The sequence below is a fragment of the Prunus dulcis genome, chromosome 2 (assembly GCF_902201215.1).
Source record: "Prunus dulcis chromosome 2, ALMONDv2, whole genome shotgun sequence".
NCBI classification, from domain to species: Eukaryota; Viridiplantae; Streptophyta; class Magnoliopsida; order Rosales; family Rosaceae; genus Prunus; species Prunus dulcis.
In genome coordinates, this window is record NC_047651.1 from 15,052,823 (window position 1) to 15,075,380 (window position 22,558).

Genomic DNA, 22,558 nt, shown 5'->3' on the forward strand with positions numbered 1-22,558 from the left:
GTCCGAGTATCAGCAACAAAGTTAATTTCGCGAAAGTTAATTTCCTCATATATGCACGATAGCTAAATATAGAGATTCGGGATCTCTTTAACATGTATATTTGATTCAAGCAGATGCAAAGTTTTCCAGTTTAGTGAAATAATCAGAATGCATATTCTTGAGTGGGTTTTTACCCAAAAAATTTGATAAACCACACCCACGGTCGCACAGGATTCCCAATCCTCTTATCTTTATTTATGTCGAAGAAAAACCAAAAGCAATATTGCCAAAAGGGTAGATATATAGTACGATTTGAGATCTTGATGATAATCGACTCTTTTCTTTTTCTTTTTCTTTTTAATGATAAAATGATGGTGAAACCCATAATGGCTTATAAATGCATACAAAAAGAACAAAAAATTTATCATACTCATAATTTGCATTATCGTACCCACGTACTGTATATCAAAGGTAGGCTTACAAAGAAACAAAAAAACAACAATAGGTTCATGGGCAGAGAATCATGCTTTAATCAAACAACAAATGATGGTTCCTTGACATTGAAGTTGTTCCATTTTTACTTTTGTTTCTTTTTAAATTCGTCTTTTGGGTTGCAACTAAGGGCGGGACTAGAAATTTTCATACTAATGGGCTAGAATTCTTTTTCTTTTTTCTTTTTTCTTTTAATGAGCTTCTAGGGTGTGTAGTGAACTAAATTTTTTTGATATGGAGTGGGCTATGGTGAACTTTCTAAAATTAGCATTAAATTCTTTTATATATATATATTTACACTTGCCCGGAGCCCACCTGATCTTTGAAAATTTTAGGGCAGCAACCTCCGTCAAATACAATGTAGAACTAAAAGAGAATATGATCAGTGTTAGGGAGTAGGTTTTGGAAGAAGAATTTGATTGTGAACATAGTTGAAAAGAGGTGATGGAGAAATTCAATCTGAAATCACCATAAGAGGCGTCTTATTCAAAAGGTCCAAATGGACTTATTCACTAACCCAAAAAGAAAAGATGATAAGAGAAGAGAGGGAGGAGGGGCAGTGACACATCCTCCTCCTCCATTTATGGAGTTTTTCCTTTCAGACTTACATAAGAAGAGAACGACAAGGATTTTTTTTTTTTTTTTGCTACAAAATGTGACTCATGAACGAATACTTTATTACCTAGTTGAATTAGAAAAAAAAAAAAAAAAAAAAAAGGTGTATGATATGATTATTTGGATAGAAGTTACAATTAGTTATAAAATTTTTTTATTTATAAAAGTAACTTATGAACTGTAAGGAGATAAGTTGCAGAAAGATTTTTTTCAGCGAAAGCTGCACATAGAGGATGCCATAAATATTAAACCTGCCACAGGTCGTCTACTGCGGTGTCTATTTATTGAGCCCAGAAGACTTGACAGTTATATGGTTAGGATAAGAGTTGGTGCCTCGATATAAACTATTGGAGCAAAATATTTACCATTTCTTTTTATATTTTCATTAGTTTTATTTCTTTATTAAATTAGCGTAAGTATATAAATTTGGACCCTATTGAAAACATTATATAAAAAGAAAAAGGTAAATTTGTCTAAATTATGATTAAAATAAGTGTGAGATTGAGCCTAAATTAAAGATTAAAACGAGATCAAAGTATATAAATTTTGTCCCTGTTTTTTTTTTCTTCTTTGATTTTGATTTTAATCTTTTGTCCTGGTCGTTTTTATTGTCACCATTGCCATTGCAATAAAATATCCAGACATGTGTTGAAGACATCGCTTTCTCGCCTCCTAAAGTGATGAAACATTTATAGGTGGAGGGGGTTAAACCCAAAACATTTAATATTTTTGCTCTATATACCACATGATCGATTTTTTTTTTTATTTTTTTTATTTTTTATCAACACATGATTGTATTTCAGTATGATATAATAATTAGTTTGTTGAAACAACCATAAACTCATGCATTTTGTATTTTAATTTGTCAACTTTCGACGTGGGATTTTAAATAATTCAAAAATATAATAATATTGTCAACTCAAATTAATGTTGATAAAGCTTGACATGTTTATATGAAGCATGCCATATAAGCTTATTGGGAAAGAGAATATATTCCCCGGTTTGCATGATAACAGCAACAAAGTGAACCTAATTTGAAAGAAGTTTATGTGGATGTGTTATGATTTATTTATACGTGCATATTATTATGTTAAGTTTGTTTAAGTGATGATATAAATTTTATTTTATTTTTCAGAAGATAAAACTTGAGTGAGGTCGCTTTCAATAATCAAGAAACAAATTTCAAGCCTCTTCAAAACAAAATCAAATCAAACTATTTACGAAATTTTAAATTATATATATATGTATATGTTTAAAAAAAAGGTCGAAGGAAGGGAGTAGATAGAGAAAATGGTGATAAAAGGCTATGATGATCCTCTCTGCTCCAAACTGATGAAAACTCGACACGGCAAAACAGATAGTGGGCCCCTCATTTAATTACCATAACCGTGTTACACAGAGAGAGAGAGAGAGAGAGAGAGGCATGGCCATTACCCACAAGGACACACAAGTCACCAACAGCACAACCAAGCCACAGCGTATGAGGAGAAAGTTCCCTTCACAATTCCTCCACAGTCCTAACTAGTTGGACACAGACACAGAATTTCATTGCCTTGTTGCAATAATAATTAGGGTGAGGCTGGACAAAATGGTAATTTTGAGAAAGAGAAACTGATCCACTAATCAAGTCCCTCTGCACAAGCCGCCTCATTACTCTCTTTCACTTGCTCCTCCTCCTCCCTCCCTCCCTCTTTCCCCCTCTTCTCTTCTCACTTTGCTTTTCATCTTTTAGCCTCTCTCTCTCTCTCTCTCTCTCTCCCCCCCCTAAGCAAACTGGGTAAGAAAGAAAACCCACCCCATTGTTTCCATCAATGTGACTATTTGTGTGTCTCAGTCTCACTGTGATCTTATATATGAGCTAAGCCCTCTTTTCAGAGAAAGCGTGTGAGAATTGGAAGAAAAGTAGCTGCAGACACCACCACAATCAGTGAGTGCGTGACTGACTCTGTTACTGTGCCACTCTCACTTTCATACACTCAATTTTCAACAAGCTAGAGAGAGAGAGAGAGAGAGTGTGTGTGTGTGTGTGTATGTACCCGTAATGTTCATCTAACTGACACATCATCATCTCTTTGGCCATTGCAGGTTCTTTTCTTTCCCTAAAAAGACCTCGTCGGAAAGGGCGCCCCGGCAAAGACCCACGAGATCATTACCAAAATGCTGGACTACGAATGGGGAAACCCCTCCACCGTCATGCTCTCCCCCGACAACGACCCCGGATCCGACCCCACCCGACACCACCACAACACCACCACCATTTTCGACCATTACGCCTCCCAAGCCTCCCAAGCCTCCGCCTTCAACAACCTCGTCCCTCCTCCTCCTCCGCCGCAACAGCAATCTCACCACGCCGCATTCGCCCACCACTTTAACTCGGCCCAGGCCCAGCAGCTCCACTCCATCTACGACGCCCACGCCTATGCTAACGCGTCGGCCTACGCGCCTCCAAATCACCACCCTCTGCTCTCCCTCGACCCGATCCACGGCGGCGCGGCCCACGGGCTCATTCTGGTCCCGAAATCCGAGGACCTGTGCCGGCCTGTGGACTTCGCGTCGAGGATCGGGCTCAACCTCGGCGGCCGGACCTACTTCTCCTCCGAGGACGACTTCATGAACCGGCTCTACCGCCGGACCCGACCGGCCACCGAGACCGGGTCGAACCACGCCCCGCGGTGCCAGGCCGAGGGCTGCACGGCGGACCTCTCCCACGCCAAGCACTACCACCGCCGCCACAAGGTCTGCGAGTTCCACTCCAAGGCCTCCACCGTTATCGCCAACGGGTTGACTCAGCGATTCTGCCAGCAGTGCAGCAGGTTCAAAATTACCCCCAATGCCCCTCTCCCCAATCGCGTAATGACCGAAATGCCCTCGGGTCTTGCTTTCTGTTCTCCTCCCGCCCGGCCAATGATTGGCAAAATCCCGTTTGCCGGACACGGGGGTCGATCCCGAAAGGCATTTGCGTCCGTATAAAAATTATTACGTGCCCCGTTTTCCGTTTGGTTTGATAAATGCACGTGAGCAAGGGTTTTTCTTGTCTGAAATGATTAAAAAAAACCCTGGTCTTGCTGTGGATTGACGATAATGGCCATGGGAGACGAATGATGTTTGGTGCATGGCCCAATGATTGGCGCGTCCGTACATTTGGGCGATCCCGAGGGCATTTCTGTCCGTGAAAAATATTATATCCTTCTTTTGGTTATTGCGCTTGCCGTTTATGGACCGTGTTGCTTTACTTATTATGGAAAGAATTTGTTGATATTGATTAATTAGACGGTTAACCAACTACTTAACTAAATTCCCTTTATGATTATTAATTAATAAACTATAATTAAATGCAGCATTTTGACTATACTTTTTCTTGCAGATTCCATCTTCTTCCGGAGTTTGACAACGGAAAGCGCAGCTGCCGGAGGAGATTGGCCGATCACAATCGTCGCAGGCGAAAAACTCAGCAAACAAATCAAGAGAATCACAACTCACAAGTACAGCAGCTAGTGGAAAATGCCCGGAATTCTTCTTCAGATAATGTTGCAAGTAATTAAGTAACCTAGTTCATAAATTGAGACTCTACCCTTACTTTAATTTTGTTTTAGTAAGTGGAAATTGAACTTTTGTAATATTTGGTTTTCTGGGATTTGTTTGGTAGGGTCTCCGCCGGAGTCGGCAGCTCATTCGGCGTCCTCTGTGACCGTGGCCCTGTCGCCGCCACGAATGACGTTGGATTGTTTTAGGCAAAGACCCTATCAAGCTGCTGCCACAACTTCTTCAGGGTCATCAAGCTCACTTTTTTTCTCAAGTGGGTAAAAGCCAATTAGAATTAGTTAATCAATGGCGTTGTGTATTTTTAATTAGTCTAGTCTTCCCTAAAATTTCAGTCTTAGTCTGAACGAATTTTAGTCACATTAATTACATGCAATATTGGAGCATGAATTTGGCTATTCTCTATATTCTATGCAAGTAGATTCTTTAGCATTTTTATTTATTTTCCCCTGCAATTAATTCCATTTAATAATGCATTTTAACTTAGTGGAAACAAGGTTGCTGGAAATTAAATTGGAAGCTGTTTGTGTTTGGTTCCAGAGAAAGTTATGTGTTTGTGTTTGTCTTGGTGCTGGAATTTTCCGGGAAAATGCAGGGAAAGATAGAAATAAATTGACTGCAGCACTAGTAGTAGTATCAGTTTTGTACTTATAACGTTAACTTTAATCTGAGGAGGAATATAATGAAGCCGTGAAGCTGTCTCCCAAATGGAAGCTGTACTAAAAACCAACTTAATTATCAAGCAGCAATTTTGATCAAAATCAATCAATCACATGCTGCCCTCAATTAGTCTCTCTCTCTCTCTCTCTCTCTCTCTCTCTCCATAGGATCGTTGTGAGCCGTACATCCACACTTCAAAGGGTCCCCGTTGGGGCCTACTAAACGGAAATCACATGGAGGGGGTAGAAATTGTTAATCATGGCAAGCAATTATTTCACCATAATATGAATATCTCTCCACACAGGGACATAAAAACTTGTGTCTTGGAAGTACTTCTTTTAACAGCGCTAAAAAAACTCTTTCAAGTACAGGTGAATTTTCAACAAGCCATGCGAGTACATTTTAATGGTGGTTGCCACGCTTTAGTAAGTCGAATTTCGATAGCGTCACTCATTTTGTTTGTGTTGACGAAATATCTTCTTATTAGACTGGTTAAGTTAATGAATCAAAAATTTAACGAATTATTCATTTTCTATTTAAATCGATGAGTTTCTAAGGAACAATACGGTACCCTTGCATAATGTAAACTAAGAACAACAATAATTCTATCAGCTATACCTGGTTGATGTTACTTTGTGAATTAATGTATAGCATATGGTACTAAATTGAGGGTTTGTTTTGTCTCTTTTTTTTGGGTGTGTTTTTGCAACAATTACGTGATAGAGTTGCAACAACTGTAGTAGGCATGCAAGTCATGCAAAGATCCTTGTCGTCTTTTTCTAGAAGAATTGTAAGTGGGGATGACATTGACTTACAGAATTAGTCACATGACATTGTAACATAATAATAAAAGTAATACTCTTTGTCCCAATTGAAGATTACAAAGTTGCATGATGTGGAAATTTAATATTGGGGGTTTCCTTTTCTTGTTTTCTTATGTTAAATCTTTTTCTATCATTTTCATATATATAATATATGATTGTTAATGATGGGTTTTTTTTTCATTCTCTGATGTGGAAGTGGAAGCCTCCTTGCACTTTCCAGGAAATTTGTTGTTACTAGTTAGGCTTTTTCCTATGTGTCTTTATTCATCCTACTTTTTTGCTAGGAGCTTCAATTAAATTGAGATATGCTTTTGTTCTAAATTAAGACAAGCAATTGATCTCCTTCCATTCATTTCAAATCATGGATGTGTTGAAAACAAAAAAAACATTACTTTGTTAGTTGTAAGTGAACTCTCACCTCAAGACGTATACCGTTTTTTTAGATAAATCAGTCATATCCGTCACACTTTATTTTATTATAATTTAAAAAGATCTCGAATTTCTACATTTAGAGTTCATGTATTTACCTGCATTTCTAATAGATGAACCATTAAAATCAATAAAGTATGAGCGTTATTTTTTTATATTTTAAAAATATCAGTCCAATAATGTGAGGCCTATCTCGTATAGTTGCCTATAATTAAAAAGTGTGTGTGACTTGTGGCTGAAGTAGGAAATCCCATCTCATCCATCATCACTGATGAGCTCATTTTGTAATTGTTTGGAGAGAGGTCACTTTCTTGCACCTCTCACTTGAAGTTTCGTGTCCCCTTATCCTACATCAAGCACAAGAAAAAGGGGAAAGGCTATTACCCCCTCATCAATTGGTGTTCATTAGTTTTACTGACAATATAAAGAAAAAGTAATTAATTGAAACGGCAAATCATATAAATTGATGTGTAGTAATTTAATTGTATTGGCTATTATTGTTTGTGAGTTCTTAAACATCTTGCATATGACAGAATTTGCAATTTTAATTGGAATTTTTATGCCAAAGTTTCTTTGATCATGCGTGATCGTTAGTTGAGGCACACTAGATTGTCTTAATTTTGATGTTAGATTGCTTCGTTATTATAATAGCCCTTTGTGACTAGTTGGTATTAGTCCTTTATGAGTGGTAGTTTTTTGGTTGAATTATGAATGCAATTCCATACATTTTAAAAATTAAAAAAAATTTCCTTGCATATAGGAAACATTTACACTAATAAATAAAGTATAATATAAAATAATCCAATACATACGGTAATCCTTAAACATAAGGATTAATAACCTTCAAAGCAAACCAATCATTATATTAATAACCTTCAAAATAATTCCAACTTAGGTAATTTGTAAACCTAACAATTGGGTGTTTCTTAAGGAAGCACTCTTAAGTGCTTTTTTAAAAAGCGTTTCAAATTTTATTTTTAAAAAAAATTGTTGTGCTTAATAAAAACGCATATAAACAAAAAAAATTTAATACTTCTTTCTACATAAGCACTCCCAAACCGGCTATAGTGGTAACATACACATTTTCTGTTAATTAATTGTTGATTGGCCAAAAAGAAAAAGGTCAGTGGTCCAAACTTTAGTTAATAATTAGTATTTTGTGAGCTTTCAAGTCCTCCGCAGGGAGGAGGAGTAGTGATCACAAGTCAGTGAGTGGTCCAAATTGGCACGCAAACAATCAAAATATATTGCAACCTCTTTGTTTAAAGAGAGAAGTCAGAAGAATGAAGGAGGTACACTTCATGTTCCATTCAATCGGTGCAACATTACCCTCAGCTCCCCAATCCCCAATGAAATCATCCCATTTTTGTGGGTCGCAACCGAAGCACATGTCGCACTTCCTGGCTAGCTATATAAGACTTTGGTCATACTCATTATCTCACCATTATATTATTGAAAAGGTAACGACTTTAACACTCTCAATTTAACTGTAACGAAGATTTACTGAGAAAGTACCATTATATGATTGAAAGAGTAGCGACTTTAAGACTCCCAATTTAACCGTAAAGAAGATTTACTACGAAAGCCAAAAGATGTAAAAGAGCAAAACATATTTGATTGGCATAACCCTCCGAATTCCTATTGTGAGGATAAAATAAGAGATTTTAACCGCAATACCAGATTTTCATTTGATACTCGAACTCGTTTTTTAGTCATTTTGGATTTTCAATTCTCTTACGTTTTTTAATTTAGTCATTATCAGAGAATAATTATGTCAAAATTAACGATTTAACTCCTCAAATAAATGGAAAAATTAACGAAATGTAACAAAATGACTAAATTGAAACACATGCGAGAATTGGAAAACTAAGTATAAAATATTGAATTTGAAGGTAGCATGGAAAGTGAACTCAGAAGTTGAAATTGAAATCAACATATTTTTGTGATGAAGGGATTTGTAGGGCCCCCGCAATTTTCACTGCAGACTGATCTTAAAGCCACTGTCGCTGTGGGTTGTTCTTGTGGCACAGAGAGCATACTTTTCAAACCCTGCACGTGGATACTTGTTGTAGGCTCCTAGTTCTGATACGTGGGGCATGGCATGGAGAGTACTTGCAGGTTTGGTCACGTGCAACGCACGTGGCACTACGAAATAGTCTTTCCCGTTTGCAACCACAGCTGGGGAGGGGAAAAAAAAGGGGGTTGGTAATTTGATAAGAAATGTGAATGATGAATTGGTAGGTGTGTGTTGTGGAGGCAAAGGCTTTTCTTTTGTTGTGTGTTCTGTGGTTCGACCACGCAAAATAATGTCACAAATATGGATAAGGGGTAAGTCGGTAACTCTCCTTTTTTTTCTTCTTCAAACTACTTATGGATTTCAGCTACCTATTCTTAGTATGTAGATTGTAGAGCCAACCCAAAACCCTAGACATATAATGTAAGGTGTTATAAAGAAGTGCTCGTGTAATTTATGAGATAATTTTTTGTATTATGTTGTCGAATTCTTAATTTGAATCACTAGCAAAAAGGCTGTGGTAATTGAATTACTTGTCTAAAAGTTATTACATATATAGAATCTTCTTCAACCATGAATGTTTAACTCATGATCCAAGAGGTTCTAATTAGCTTGAACATAATAGTCGATGATTAAACTCAAATTCCTGTTTAAACTTTGAAAATCTACCTTAATTATGAGTTTTTTATTTTTGGGTCAAAAAACCTTAATTATGAGTTATGAGATCCAAAACTAATATATGTTCAGTCCTACACACCTGTCGGAAGGGGCAAAATCATGATAGATGCAGGAGCAAGCACATCAAATTATTGATGATATAGGCAAGAACATAAAGTGTCTCATAGGGCAGAACAGAGGTACGGTCATATTATTTTTCTTCTTCCTTTTTTTTTTTTTTTTTTTTGGGGGGGGTAATATTTGCCAATTCTTGAGAGGACAAAATTATGAGTGTCTCCGAGCTTATGAGTATCTCATGACCATAATGTCTTTTCAAAATATTTAATGTGCTCAAAAAGTTTATGTTCTCATCATTTTTCTTGTTTCTTCGTAAGAAAATTCTATTAGTGCAAATGTGTACTCATTAAACAAACACTTTAATGACAGTTAACGGATTTACCTTTTCAAAATAGGGTTTTAATTTGTGAATTTGATATTAAATTCACTTTGGTAGTGTGAGTGTGTGTGAGAAACTCCCCTACTCTTACAGTTTAGACTACCAGTGTTAAAAATAATAATAATAATATCTTATTTTGGATGTTTAAGCCCATTAGACCTCTAAGAGTGAGATTTTAACATTATTATAATAAATAAATAAAGGCTTTTGTGCAATTAGCAGTAAACTACCCATACATGAACTTTAGATTATTGGTGTATTTGTATGATGTGCGATTTACATCACATCATGACTTGTATCAAGTCAACACCAACAAAAAATTGTACTTGGTTACGGATGCTACATTGCAGGGACGGACCTATGCTATATGTACAACCTGGGCTATAGCCCAGGTTATTTTATTTTTTTTCTTATAGTTAGTGTTGATGTTTAAGCATATATGATGAAAAGTTGCCAGCATTTATTAGTGTAAAATAGGCCTTTTAAACAAATAAAATAAAAATGATATGTTCTCAAATTAAATTTATAATATTTATGATGATCAATTCCATAAGCTTCCCTTAAGAGTTTTATCAAGTCTAAAATATAACAGTTTAATAAGATAAATCTAACCCACTCCATTTTGAAATGTTGAGTTTGTCCCTGCTACGTTGAAACAATGGCTACTCCATTTATGCCCACCACAAGATTTAGATGTCATGTATATATATAACGTTTGTGACCCCATGCAGAACAGTAGCAGTTTTTATTTCTCTACGGAGTTTCCAGTACTAGAAAGTATAATTTCTCAAGTCTTTGTCGTCCTTGGTAAAAATTCACACACACGAAGCAGAAAACTAGGCATATAGCAATCATTATTATTTTTATATGAAAGAGGACATTGGTACTAGTATTATTTAATAGGACTTGTTCTGAGCTTTGGCGTTACTTGTCAGGGACTTTTAGAAGGAAACTTAATAAAGTAGGAAGGTCTGAAGATAATGATTTGCCAAATGTGTGTAAACTTTGAAGTCTTGCAAATGGTGGATGCTCTCCATCACATTTTGACCGTATTTTACAATGTACTCTCAGTGATGTTTTTAAGTACAATGGAAATTACGAAAATGATACACGCATCTTACGATAAATCTAAGGAAAATTGTTAAACCATATATCAGAATGCGGGAGTGTATGTACTCAGTCTCGATCTCTTGGACCACAGGAGTCCAAGAAATTGTGGTCACCCACCGTTGGATATTAATTCAATGGTTCAAAAAAGTTTTTTAAAATGAGTGCAAGAATGAGTAAACCGTTGAATTTACATCTAACGGTGAGTGACCACAAATCTCTTGGACCCCTGTAGTCCAAGAGATCAGGACTGTGTATGTACTATATGTGATTTTGTTTGTTAACGGTGTGGGAACATAGATTTTCGGCAATCACTCAGGTGACGCCACGTAGAAGACCGAATATTCCCTAGGTCATGTGATTGTGCCAATTAAATTCCCATTTAATTTGCCAATTATTAAGATTTAAAGTAGAAATATCTCCTTAAATCAAGATCTGATTTTCATTGGCAAGTTTGACATTGATGTGTTGTGAAAATAATTGCTGTGAAATTTGCTGTGAGAGAAAGCAGTTTGGCATTTGGTAAACTTTTTGTTAAAAATGTTGTTGGTATTGATTCCCGCATAATGAGAAAATAATTCCAGCATAATCATTGAACCCAACGCCCCTTCGAAACTAATGGCTTCCCAAATTACGCTACTTTTGGTCTCTCTTTCATTGAGAGCACCAATTTGTTGCTGCAATTTTCCTCCCCTGGAATATTTGGAGAAGATCCTTGCATCTCTTGAATGTCCTTTTCCTCGAACCCTGCAAAGTAATGGTGGTCAATTAGAGAACTCCGATGCCTAAGTCAGTAAATGGTATCAAGGAGATGCAGATTATACTGAAATAATGAAGTTTTCTCTCTAGGGAGATAGTGAGGAGTGGATGCTGGGAGAGAGAAGGGGGACGACAAGAAGCCGAGTGAGAGAGAGGTGGCGTGTGAGCCTTGTGTTTTTGTTAGGGTTTTCAGAATTACCTCATGTGTGAGTTATGATTGCCTTTACATAGAGTCTCCTTCTTTGGTAGGTTTTGTGGAGAATAATTCCCTTTTAATATGAATTATTCTTTTATATATAAAAAGATGATATGATAAATCAAGGAGATTTCGTGAAAATCGAATCTTGATTTAGGGAGATATTACTATCTTAAATCAAAATAATTGGCTAATTAAATAAAATTTAATTAGCACAATTATTTGACCTAAGGAATATTTCATCTTCCACGTGTCTTCTACTGAATGGTTGCAGAAAATATGTGTCCCCACAAACGGGATTTTTGTTTTGTTTAAACAATCTGGAAATTTATTGAAAATGTTATCTCGGCATTTTGGGCTCTTGCATTAAGATTTTTACACAAGTCCTGAAATATGCATTATTTATTTATTTATAAATTTATTTTTATGTAGGATCTTGAGTCCTAACATTCCACTCTTCTTATGTACCCAACATTCTCGATGGCCAACTCTATCGACACTGGTCCCGCTGCTTAAGGACTAGATATTCTAATTGAGATGGAGCTATGTAGGAATCTTATAAGATTAGGACGTGGATAGAAGTATATTTGATCTCTCATTTGTTTAGATCGATAGTCCTGATCCGTATTGATTGCAAAAGGAAAATGGAGGCCCAATCATATTTTTCTTGTTCATTAGTTCCATTCCATGTTTCAAATAGAAGAGTTCTTGATATACCTTTGAAACTTGTAATCAATCTTTAAACCTTTTCATTTTCTCGTTCATCTTCCTCCTTTTCTTGCAGTCCTTAATGAATAAAGAGTATGAAACTAACAAAAGCAACAAAATAATCAAATGTCTACAATGGGAGTGAACTTTTATTTTATTTATGGCAAAAGAATGGAAGTGAACTTTATCAAGGACAAATGCGTTTAAGAAACAAATACCAGCATAAATGGGAGACCAGAGGCCTGTCCCAACACATAAAGAAAATATGTAAACCAACTAATTACAATGTATTAATGTCCATCAACCAACAAAATAAATATACAGTTCGACATACAATTAGCCTCCTAACTGAAAAAAAAAAAAAAATAACGAGCACGACAGTAACACCACGTAGCATACAGGTAACATCATGAATCTAAACTTATAACACAAACACCATATTCACATGCCGCATGGTGTTACATGCAATGAATCTGGAAAATTTTCTGGCCCTAATTTGTCTAATTGGCTAACCGACCTCACGCTAAAACAAAGCAATCAAAGAATAATCTACCTTTTCAAAAAAATTAAATTAAATTAAATTAAAAATAAAAATAAAAAGTTAGACCACACTGGCTCCATGAAAGGAGTTCCACAAATCACACTCTTGATCTTCTTCAGCCTTGGTTTTGCCCCTTTCAGGCAAGAACCCGTATGCCGGGCTCGGAGCTTGCCGGAGATCAAGCGTCAAATGAGCACCACTGCCTTCATGGAACCTGTCCCAACCATGTTGATAATTATGATCAGAAAACATCTGGTGCTGCTGTGGTTCGACTGAGTTGGACCATGATTGGCCATGATCACAAAACAAATCTTCAGTTGCATGGTTGTTTTGTGACGATGAATCCCAGTTTCTGTCTTCCGATGAATTAATGAGCTGGCCAGCCAAGACGGCTGCGCGGTTTTCGGCAATGAGCTCACGAAGTGCAGCACTGGATCTTGAGGAGAGATCAGAGGGAGATACCCAGGAATCAAAACCAGTGTTCCTGGATGACAGAAGAGAGAGAGCACGTCCTGTCGGAGTTGATAAGTATCCAAACCTCCCCTTTTCTGTTCACAAAAAGAGAAACTCTCCATGATTAGCAATAGGGTTTTCCTTTCATTAATATCAGAGGTTAGCAACAGGGTTTTCCTTTCTATAATCTCTTTTCTTTTGGCGGAAACTATACTCGCAATGGCAAACATCGATTCAGAAAGACTCGAAGAATCTCTAAAGAATTTCAAAAAGAAAATTCTTAAGAAAGCTAAAAACAAAACAAGAAAGATTAAGAACCCGATAAGGAGATAAAATGTACACACCTTGAGAAGTTCTGGATAGAGAATCATGAGAGCTCTTTCGTCTTCGCTCATTATGGCCTGCTAATCTCCTCCTACAACTCCTCTTAGACTCGTCAAACTCTGAAACTACATGAAACCTATACCCATTTACCGATTTACCCACCCATTAGAATTTAGAACAACCAACATCATCATCATCTTATATATTGCCAAAAATATATAATAAAGTGTGATGAATCTTTTTTGTTTTTGTTTGAACATTTGCTGACATAAATGAATGCGTCATACTAATTTGTATGAGAATGTATACGAAAACGTTGCTAATTAAGCCCTTTTAAAATAAGCATCATCCTATGATCTTCATCAAAGTTACTAAAAGTTGTCATGATCTTACAATCAAAGCAGAAATAAAATTCTTCTCGTGGCTCAAAAAGTAAACCCATTATGGCTCTCTCTCACCCAACAAAAGCTTATTGGAAAAAACAAGTCCACTTCATAATCCAATAATTGTCTTGTAAGTTTTTATTATTGAAACTCAAGCAAAAACAACACAAAATAAAATATTTGATTCCCTTATTTCATCCTATATATATATACCTTTTCTATTGAGGGGCACCCTTTAGGGTTCCCTACAAATATTTTTTCAATGATCCAAACCATTTATTTTTTAAGTCTACATTCATAGATCATCCTTGCAAAAAATTAGACAAATCGAAAACCATTTCGATATCCAATTGTGTTCTACAAAATCAATGAACACGGTGCTTCAAGAAAATATTAAAATTTCAATAACTCAATCGAATAGTCAAATGATATCGAATTCAAGTTATTTTTTGTAGAAATGATCTTTGAATGAGTATTTACAAAATAGACAGTTTGTATTAGTGAAATACAATTAGGAGTGTGCCCTACAAGGATGTCCTTTAAATAAGTTAATTTGAGAGATCCCTCAATAGAAGCTATATATATATATATATATATATGTCCATCGTATCTTTCTCTAATCGTTTTAATGTAGGGAATTTAGCAATAAGCCCCAAATAATTACTTTCCAGTTCAATAAAGGATCACATTTTTTGAACAAAAGGAAACCGATCGAAGCTAAGGTCAAAATTAGAATCCGATTCGCCTTTTGGCCTCTTTTGTAGTGAAAAAGAATAATGTTTGAAGGACCGGATTTTGAACTGCATTAGTGATTGAAAAATGCAGTCATAAATAAGTGGTTGTACTACTTTAGGCCAAGAAAACATTTATATATGTGGTATCAAGAATAAAGTTGTTTCTTTTCCGGTCTAATAGTCTAGCCTCCCATTCATACTCCTTCAAAGAAATGATGGTAATTTGCACTTGGTTAATGTTCTAGCAAGTGATGATAAACCAAAAACAATTGTTCTCTAATGATCAAGTTCAAGATGGCAATTTTCACTTGGTGCCAGTTTTTTTTCTGGAAAAAAATGGTTAAAATATTTAAAATATTAATAAAAATGGAAAGGAATTGTAGTTCAGATTATCAACTTTATCCATAAGAATAACAATAATAATAATAATAAGAATAATAAGAATTCAGCACAAAAATAAAGAAGAAATGAAAGGAAGTGACCTGCTGCACTGCTGACAGAAGCGCTGCTCTTGGCCCAACACCGTGACCTTGGAAGCCTTGGAGTGCATCTCGCACACCTTGTGCCTCCGGTGATACTCCTTCGCGTTCATCAGCGGCACGTGGCACCCCTCCACCTGACACCGCGGCACCACCTTCAACGCCAGGGTCGCCCCGCTCCCATACAGTTGCTGCGCCGCCGCTGCAGCCGCTCCTCCTCTGCCTCTCTTGCTCATCACGCCCACCGGGAGCCCCGCCACGTGTCGATCATCCAGGGCATGAGCATGAGCTCGAGCATGATCCTCGAAGTAGTGCCTCTTCCCCAGCTTCAAGCACATCAGGTGTGGGTCCGGATGGTAGTGGGAGCGGGCCCCGCCGCCGTAGAAACTAGAGTGCTGCTGCTGCAAGGGATGGCCCATGATGAACGCGTGACCGCCGGCGCTGGCCTCGGAGCACGTGGCGGAGCTGGAAGCCCCCGTCGTGGCGGCCACAGTGACGGCGGCCGGAGAGTAGAATGAGTTGTTAGTGGCGGCAGCAGCAGCAGAAGTAGAAGTAGCACCACCCCATATATCCCAATTGGTGAGGCAGGTGTTGTTATTACCATTTTGCCCTCTGCTGCTGCTGCTTATGTGACTATTATTATTATGATCATGCCCTAACATGTTCATGTTCATGTTCCCACCTATTTCCATATCTCTCCTCCACTGATCTCAGAGAGAGTGAGAGAGAGATAGAGATAGATAGATGGGTTTTGGGTTTGGACAGTTTTGGTGGTAATATTGGGTACAAATTATAGGCAGAGATAAAGGACTAGCTGCTAGGGTATTTATATGTGTGTGTGTATATATATATAAGGTGTAAGAGATTTTCACAGAAATGGGGGAGCAACAGGCTGTAGGAGTTGCCTGCTGGTTGGGTATCACATATATAAGAGGAAAGGGGTTTCAGAAGAGAGAGAGAGAGAGGGAGAGCAGTGAAGGGTTCTCTCTGGGTTTCTTTTGTTCTACACCAATGGGGTTAAAGTGATTAAGCAAAAGGCTGCAAATTTTAAGTTCGCTCAGAGAGAGAGAGAGAGAGAGAGAGATAGAGATTGAGGGAGAGCCCAGTGACACGTGAGAGGGAATGGACGGACACGGGAGCGCACGTGGGAACAGTGGTAGGTGGAGCCAGCCAAGCTCCTCTGGAAAATGATTTGATTGAAGAGAGTCACTGCTATCATCAGTATTCAGTATGTGCGAGAGAGAGAGAGACAGAGAAAGGTAAACTTGTGATTAGACCAGAGAGGGTACTGAAACAGAAAGAGAGACGGACACGTGGCTTCCTACTAATTTATCCAATAACAATATCGTTTTCAAGTTAAACATTTACCTAGTCCCGCAGCATGCATTTTTCTTACAAAATGTCTCAAAATAGTACTTCTAATAGGGCTTAATTATAGTCAAGTCTGAAATTTTAGTACCTACTCCCTGAAATTTTAGTCAAGTCTCATTTTGTTATTCAAACTCAAAATGGCCTATTTTTACCCTTTTATTGAGATTTGGTGATTTACTTTACTCATATCGTCAACTTCATCTAAAAATCTATTAACTTTGATAACGTGATAGGAGTATTTTTGTAATTTCATACACATTGATCATTATCCAGCAATTAGGTGAGTGATGTGGCAAGTAGACCCACCTCCACATAGATAAAAATATAATTAAATATTATAATAATTAAAATTAACTAAAATTAAAATAAATCAGAAAAAATATATTCAAATAATTAAAAACCCTACCCAGTTGCAACAATCCTGTCTACCGACCACCACTCATGCCTCCTTGCATCGCGAGTTCATAACTTCGGCGACCAAAGAGAGAGAGAGATTGACAATCTCTCTCCAAACCAAGAAAAAAATAGATAAATCAGACAAACAAAAAAACAAATGAGAAAAAGAGAGAGAAAGAAGTATCATTCTCATTTCTCAATTTTTGATCGACCTCACATTTTCATACCCATATGGGATTTCGGCTTTTATTACCTTTTTTTTTTTTTTTTTTCAGTCACTACAAATTTAATACAGAGCCACAAACAAATACCTAAAGAGCTTCAAGTGCTCACTCTTCGGGCACATGCAATATCAAAGCTCACAATAATACAGAGCTATTTTTGGGATCTCGGAGGAATTCAAGAGAGGCAAACCCATATTTACACGAGAGAGACAAAACCCAAATTTGGTTTCTAAAGGGATTTTTTGTTCTAGCAGTTGCAAATGGGCTTGGGCTGCTGTAAAGAGAAAATGGATGAAGTTGCCCATGTGTTCGAGTTCAAGAATCAGGCCCTAAGAGTGCTTCGAAAAGTTCATGAAGCCTTAGAAAGCACTTTGGTTCCTTTCACCAACAAGACAGACAACTGTTACAGATCAATATTATTGCTTGGCCTGAGAAGCTTGTGGCATAGGAGTTAAGCATCTATGAGTTTAGCAATAAAGAGAGAAAGCTTGGATTTCTTATGGGAAACAGAGGTTCAAATCAAGGGGAGAGGGAAGAGAGGGAGAGATGGGGATAAAAGGATGGGTGGCTTGAGTAGATTTTCCAGCAGCTTGCCGATTGCTTGGTCGTGCTCTGGATGGTTCATGAGAAAGAAAGGAAGAAGATGGAAGAGCACAGTTTGAAATTGAAGCTTCCAGCAGTGATTAAGGTTGTTTGTTCGCTCTGGATGAGTTGAAACGATGAGTAGGAGATGTCCTTTTTTATAGGCGCTGGAAGCCCATTCTGGTTCAGGAACCCTAGCTGACTTTCCCCAAATTTTGCCAAGTCCTCTCCCTTCTTTCCCTTCACTTCTTTTGATTCAATCCATTTTGGTGAAAATTCCTTAATCCAAGCACATTGAGACAGAGCATTTTAGGGTTCCAAGGTTTTCCTACAGCTGACTTCTTCCATCATGGGTGAGGCATCTCTTACTTTTCCTCCTGGTTTTCCTACCAAAGCTTGCTGGTCTAAAAGGTGTCTTACTTCCAGCAACCCGTGCACATGGGTTTCACTTGGTGGTTAACGATGGCTTGGTTTTGATTTGGTTTTAATAGGGTGCTGGGATATTTTCTAAGGTGCTTGGCCATTTCTCTAAGGTGTTGGGCTATTTCTTCAAGGTCCTGAGCTATTTTTTCTCTCTTATGCTTACCCATATATTTGGACTCAAGAAATGAGCCTGAGTTTGGTGCTCCTAAGCAGCCCAAAACTTTAACTTCTTGGACAAACAATGGGCCTGATGAACACTCGTAACCATTTATATCACAACCCACTCAACAAGCCTCAGACATTTACGTGGCTTGGGCCCACTTAAGCTTGTAGCGTGGCTCGGTACTAAAATAAAGGTTTTCTTCGCTCGACGTTGCGTGTTGTGTGGTGTGTTTGTGCTCGGGCTCTGCCATATTGTAATGAGCTATGGCTGGGCCAAGCGATGCTTGACGGGACAACGAGCGCTGGTTCATGGAACCATTACATTTTATAGGCTCATATTGGCTTGGCGTGGCATGTAGACTATAACTTGTGTAAGCGCATACAACAAATTCATGCGTACCCCAGTCGGGCTCCTTTCTCGATTGAGTGCTGTACTGGGCTATAAATATATTTGGGCCCAGAGTTGAATTTTTTGGGCCTCAATAGTTTTTTTGTTCGAGGGTTCTCAAATTTTGAATGATTTTCCTTTCTATGTTTCTGTATTTGTTTTGAGTTTATATATTTTCCTTCCTGATCTGAGTTGTGTTTTAGGTTTGAGAGAGAGAGAGAGAGAGAGAGAGAGACAGACAGTTATGATTGGGAATATGAGATTACATACAGTGGTTTCGATTTGAGCAAATTACATATTTGAACAATTTAAGGCCAGTTAACAAAAAATGCAGATGAGAGAAAGAAGAATCGGATGAGCAAAAGGCTGAACAGTAATCAGAAGAATTTTGGGTGGGCTGTCTTGATAAATTTTAGCGAGAGAGAGAGAGAGAGAGAGAGAGAGAGAGAGAGGTTGTGCTATGATGACTTTTGGTGGTTGGTTGGTTATCTGGTGCTGCGTGGGTTGGGGGTGGATATGGTGGGATTTTTGTTAAGAATGGGGATGGGCGTGGGAGGATTGGGGCTACTGGGGGAGTGATTGGGGGCTGGGTAGGGTTTTTAATTATTTGAATATATTTTTTTATGATTTATTTTAATTTTTAGTTATTTATCTATGTGGAGGTGGTTCACGTGCCACGTGAGTCACCCAATTAGCCGATAATAATTCATGTGTACGAAATTACAAAAATACCATTGCCACGTTATCAAAGTTTCAAAGAACGTTGGTGTAATTAAGCCTTTCTAATAAAATCACTCACTTATATATAATATTTTACTTGATCAAATTTCCTATAAGATACTCTACATTCTTCAATACGAACAAATATGTTTGGCATAATGAGGTTTTACTCTTTGCTTGCTAAAGTATAAGAAGAATTTGTAATTACACCTGCATTCGAAGTCTTTAATTCAATTCCTCTCTTTCTAAATATTACTTGTATCCAAAAAAAAAAAAAAAAAAGTGTGTATCTTGCCTTTGGTTTTATTATTTACTCAAAAGAATGCCCAAATACATGAAATTTTACGATGGGGGCTCACTTGTGTAAAGACAAAAATGTGGTTGATGATGGCTATAAACTCTCCTCTCTTTTTTCTTTTTTGTTTCGTTTTGTTTTGTTTTGGTAGCTACTAGCTTAGGGAGGGGATCATGAAAGGTTGGTTACAGACCATAGAGGACATCAATATGGTATCCGGTACCATCATGGTGGGACATGTACCTGATTCTGTAGGGAAAGTAAAATCTTTTATAGGGTCCCCATGACATATATATAAGCATGAGTGCCTTACCTTTCACAATTAACAGATTAATAATGTAAATAACTTATTTCATTGAAAAGAGAATAATATTGACAAAATTTCAAATTAGCTTCAAATCATATCTACCTAGCCTTCATGGCAACATTGACAAAATTTGACATTAAAAAAATAATTAATAAATAAATAAATTGCAAATATAGGTGTTAACTTTGGTGTCAGTCATTCTTTAAGTCATTTCATCTCTTACTTAAACTTAACAAACCCAAAATTTACAAATTCGTGCATTGACCATACCATTTTTGTTGGTCATGCGACCCTACTAATTTTGTACAAAAATTTTACAAAAAAATGCGTGCAATGAAATACTTATCGGTTCTTGTACGAACTTGCCTGAATATTTTGAGCTTCATATTATTCATCCGACCACAAAAAGTTGGAGAGAAATAGGTCAACTCACACACCCTTTTTTGGGGGTTTTTTTTTTTTTTTTTAAAAACCTTCTCATTTTCCCAATATCAATTAGTTAAAAAAGGGGGAAAAAAAATTCCTAAAAACCGACATTTATGTCCATTCTCAACGAGAAAGACTTCCATGAAACAGGAATAGCACATGATAACACTTTCACAAATCACAACAATATTGGTCGAAAATAGTAGAACAGTGTTATCTCTATTACAACGGAGTTTTTCTCCCTCTCAAAACTCATTCTTAGGATTGGTGTTCTTTATATATATATAATTCTATATATAAAACTGAAATTCATTTGGGTTCCACCTTCAAATGCGATCATTTTGGTTGGGATGGTGGATAGCAATGTTATTATTCCACAATTAATATAGGATGAAAAGTTGGGTTCGAGATTTTACGTACCCCACTCATATATTTTCTCCCTTGTGAGGTCTTCTCTCCAACCACGTACTCAAAAAATAATGATATGAATGTCCACCACTCTTTTGCTCGCAAACAAACATATTCCAGCATCGTAGACTTTCGACATAATGACCCATATTATAAGAGCATTTCCTTTAATTTATTTTTATATTACTCCATTTACTTAAGTTTACAATGTAAATAAGGAAGTACCCCCTATTTGGATTCAAATAAAAATACTAGAAAATCAAATTCCCATCAAATCAAAATATGAAAAATCGGTTTTAGTGCAAAATACGATTTAAGCTAAAAATGATGGCTCATTAAGTCAATATATACTTCATATTAAAATTTCATAAAATCAAGTTTTCTTATTTGATGTGTAAGGAATAAAAGCCGCCAAAAATTATCTTGAGAAAATGATTATTCCAAAAAATCATTTTTCATACTTAGTCAATATTGCACATCTGCTACAAAAATTCTGGGTTCGCCAATGTCTATAAATACCAACCAATACTCTTCACTTTTAACACCAAATCCCCATACTTTTTTTTTTCCTATAAATACCAACCAATACAACTAATAAAATAAAATCTTATCCGAAAATATTATCCAATATGAATAGTATTGACACGTAGAAACCAAAAAATCTTATCCAAAAATATTATCCAAATTAATTGTTTAAGTAAAAAAAGTTGTGAAAAAAACAAAAAAATGAATAGTATTTGCCATGGCAAGCCCTAACTGCTGGAAACACATTTTGATGGAGGGGGCTAGGGCAGCTACTATTCATGTGAATAGTGTCTGCCCTAGGGCTAATCTTACCATGGCAAGAGGCAACTGGTGGAAATGCTCTAATAGTGTGAGTGAAATCATTGAATATAATTGTGACCAGTGACGGATCTGCATGGGGACAAGCTCGAAAAAATTTCAACAATTTGATTACTTACAAGTAAATACATGTACATAGATCTTGTTTCTTTGCTATCAAAATTATATTGAGATATTTAGTCATATACTTTTTTTTATAAGGTTTTGGGGTTAGATTTGTTTTAAGAAATTAATGGCAGTTTTGTAATTTAAAAGAAGTTAAAAACGTTTTTGTTATATTGTAAATGAACTTCGGGTATGTTTGTAAAGTCTATTTCATATAAGGTTTTTTTTTATAATTTGGACTCCTATATTAGGTATAATAGTAAATCTCTCAATTAAGTTTGGGCAGGACATAAATTCGGTTGTGAATACCCAATAGTCGAAACTGGGATCCATCATCATCATCCACAAAAAAAGATCTATGATTTCCAAATATTACTCCTCACATTGGCTGATTGTGACCACTCCTTATTGGCATTGTTTTTGAATGGTCAGAAAAATAATTCATACCTGCATAGACTGTTTTTGCTGACAAATGGTGGTTTTGAAACCTAAAGTCATTAACACGTACCAAGTTATATAGAAACTCTTTTGTGTCTGCATTTATTAGAAGTTATACG

General features: G+C 36.7%; 2 protein-coding genes across 2 annotated transcripts; one reads left to right on the top strand and one right to left on the bottom strand.

Moving 5' to 3' along the window:
• The first annotated feature begins 2,572 nt into the window (after window positions 1-2,572).
• On the top strand, window positions 2,573-5,058 carry LOC117620022 (squamosa promoter-binding-like protein 8). Its single transcript, XM_034350112.1, has 4 exons — window positions 2,573-3,017; window positions 3,172-3,899; window positions 4,451-4,620; window positions 4,733-5,058. The coding sequence occupies exons 2-4, from the start codon at window positions 3,244-3,246 to the stop codon at window positions 4,888-4,890; spliced, it is 984 nt and encodes a 327-aa protein (XP_034206003.1). The 5' UTR covers window positions 2,573-3,017; window positions 3,172-3,243; the 3' UTR covers window positions 4,891-5,058.
• A 7,647-nt stretch (window positions 5,059-12,705) lies between these two features.
• On the bottom strand, window positions 12,706-16,437 carry LOC117619133 (squamosa promoter-binding-like protein 7). The gene is made up of 3 exons (XM_034348999.1): window positions 15,355-16,437; window positions 13,776-13,891; window positions 12,706-13,526 (listed from the first exon to the last, which is right to left on the bottom strand). The coding sequence occupies exons 1-3, from the start codon at window positions 16,041-16,043 to the stop codon at window positions 13,039-13,041; spliced, it is 1,293 nt and encodes a 430-aa protein (XP_034204890.1). The 5' UTR covers window positions 16,044-16,437; the 3' UTR covers window positions 12,706-13,038.
• Window positions 16,438-22,558: the final 6,121 nt, after the last annotated feature.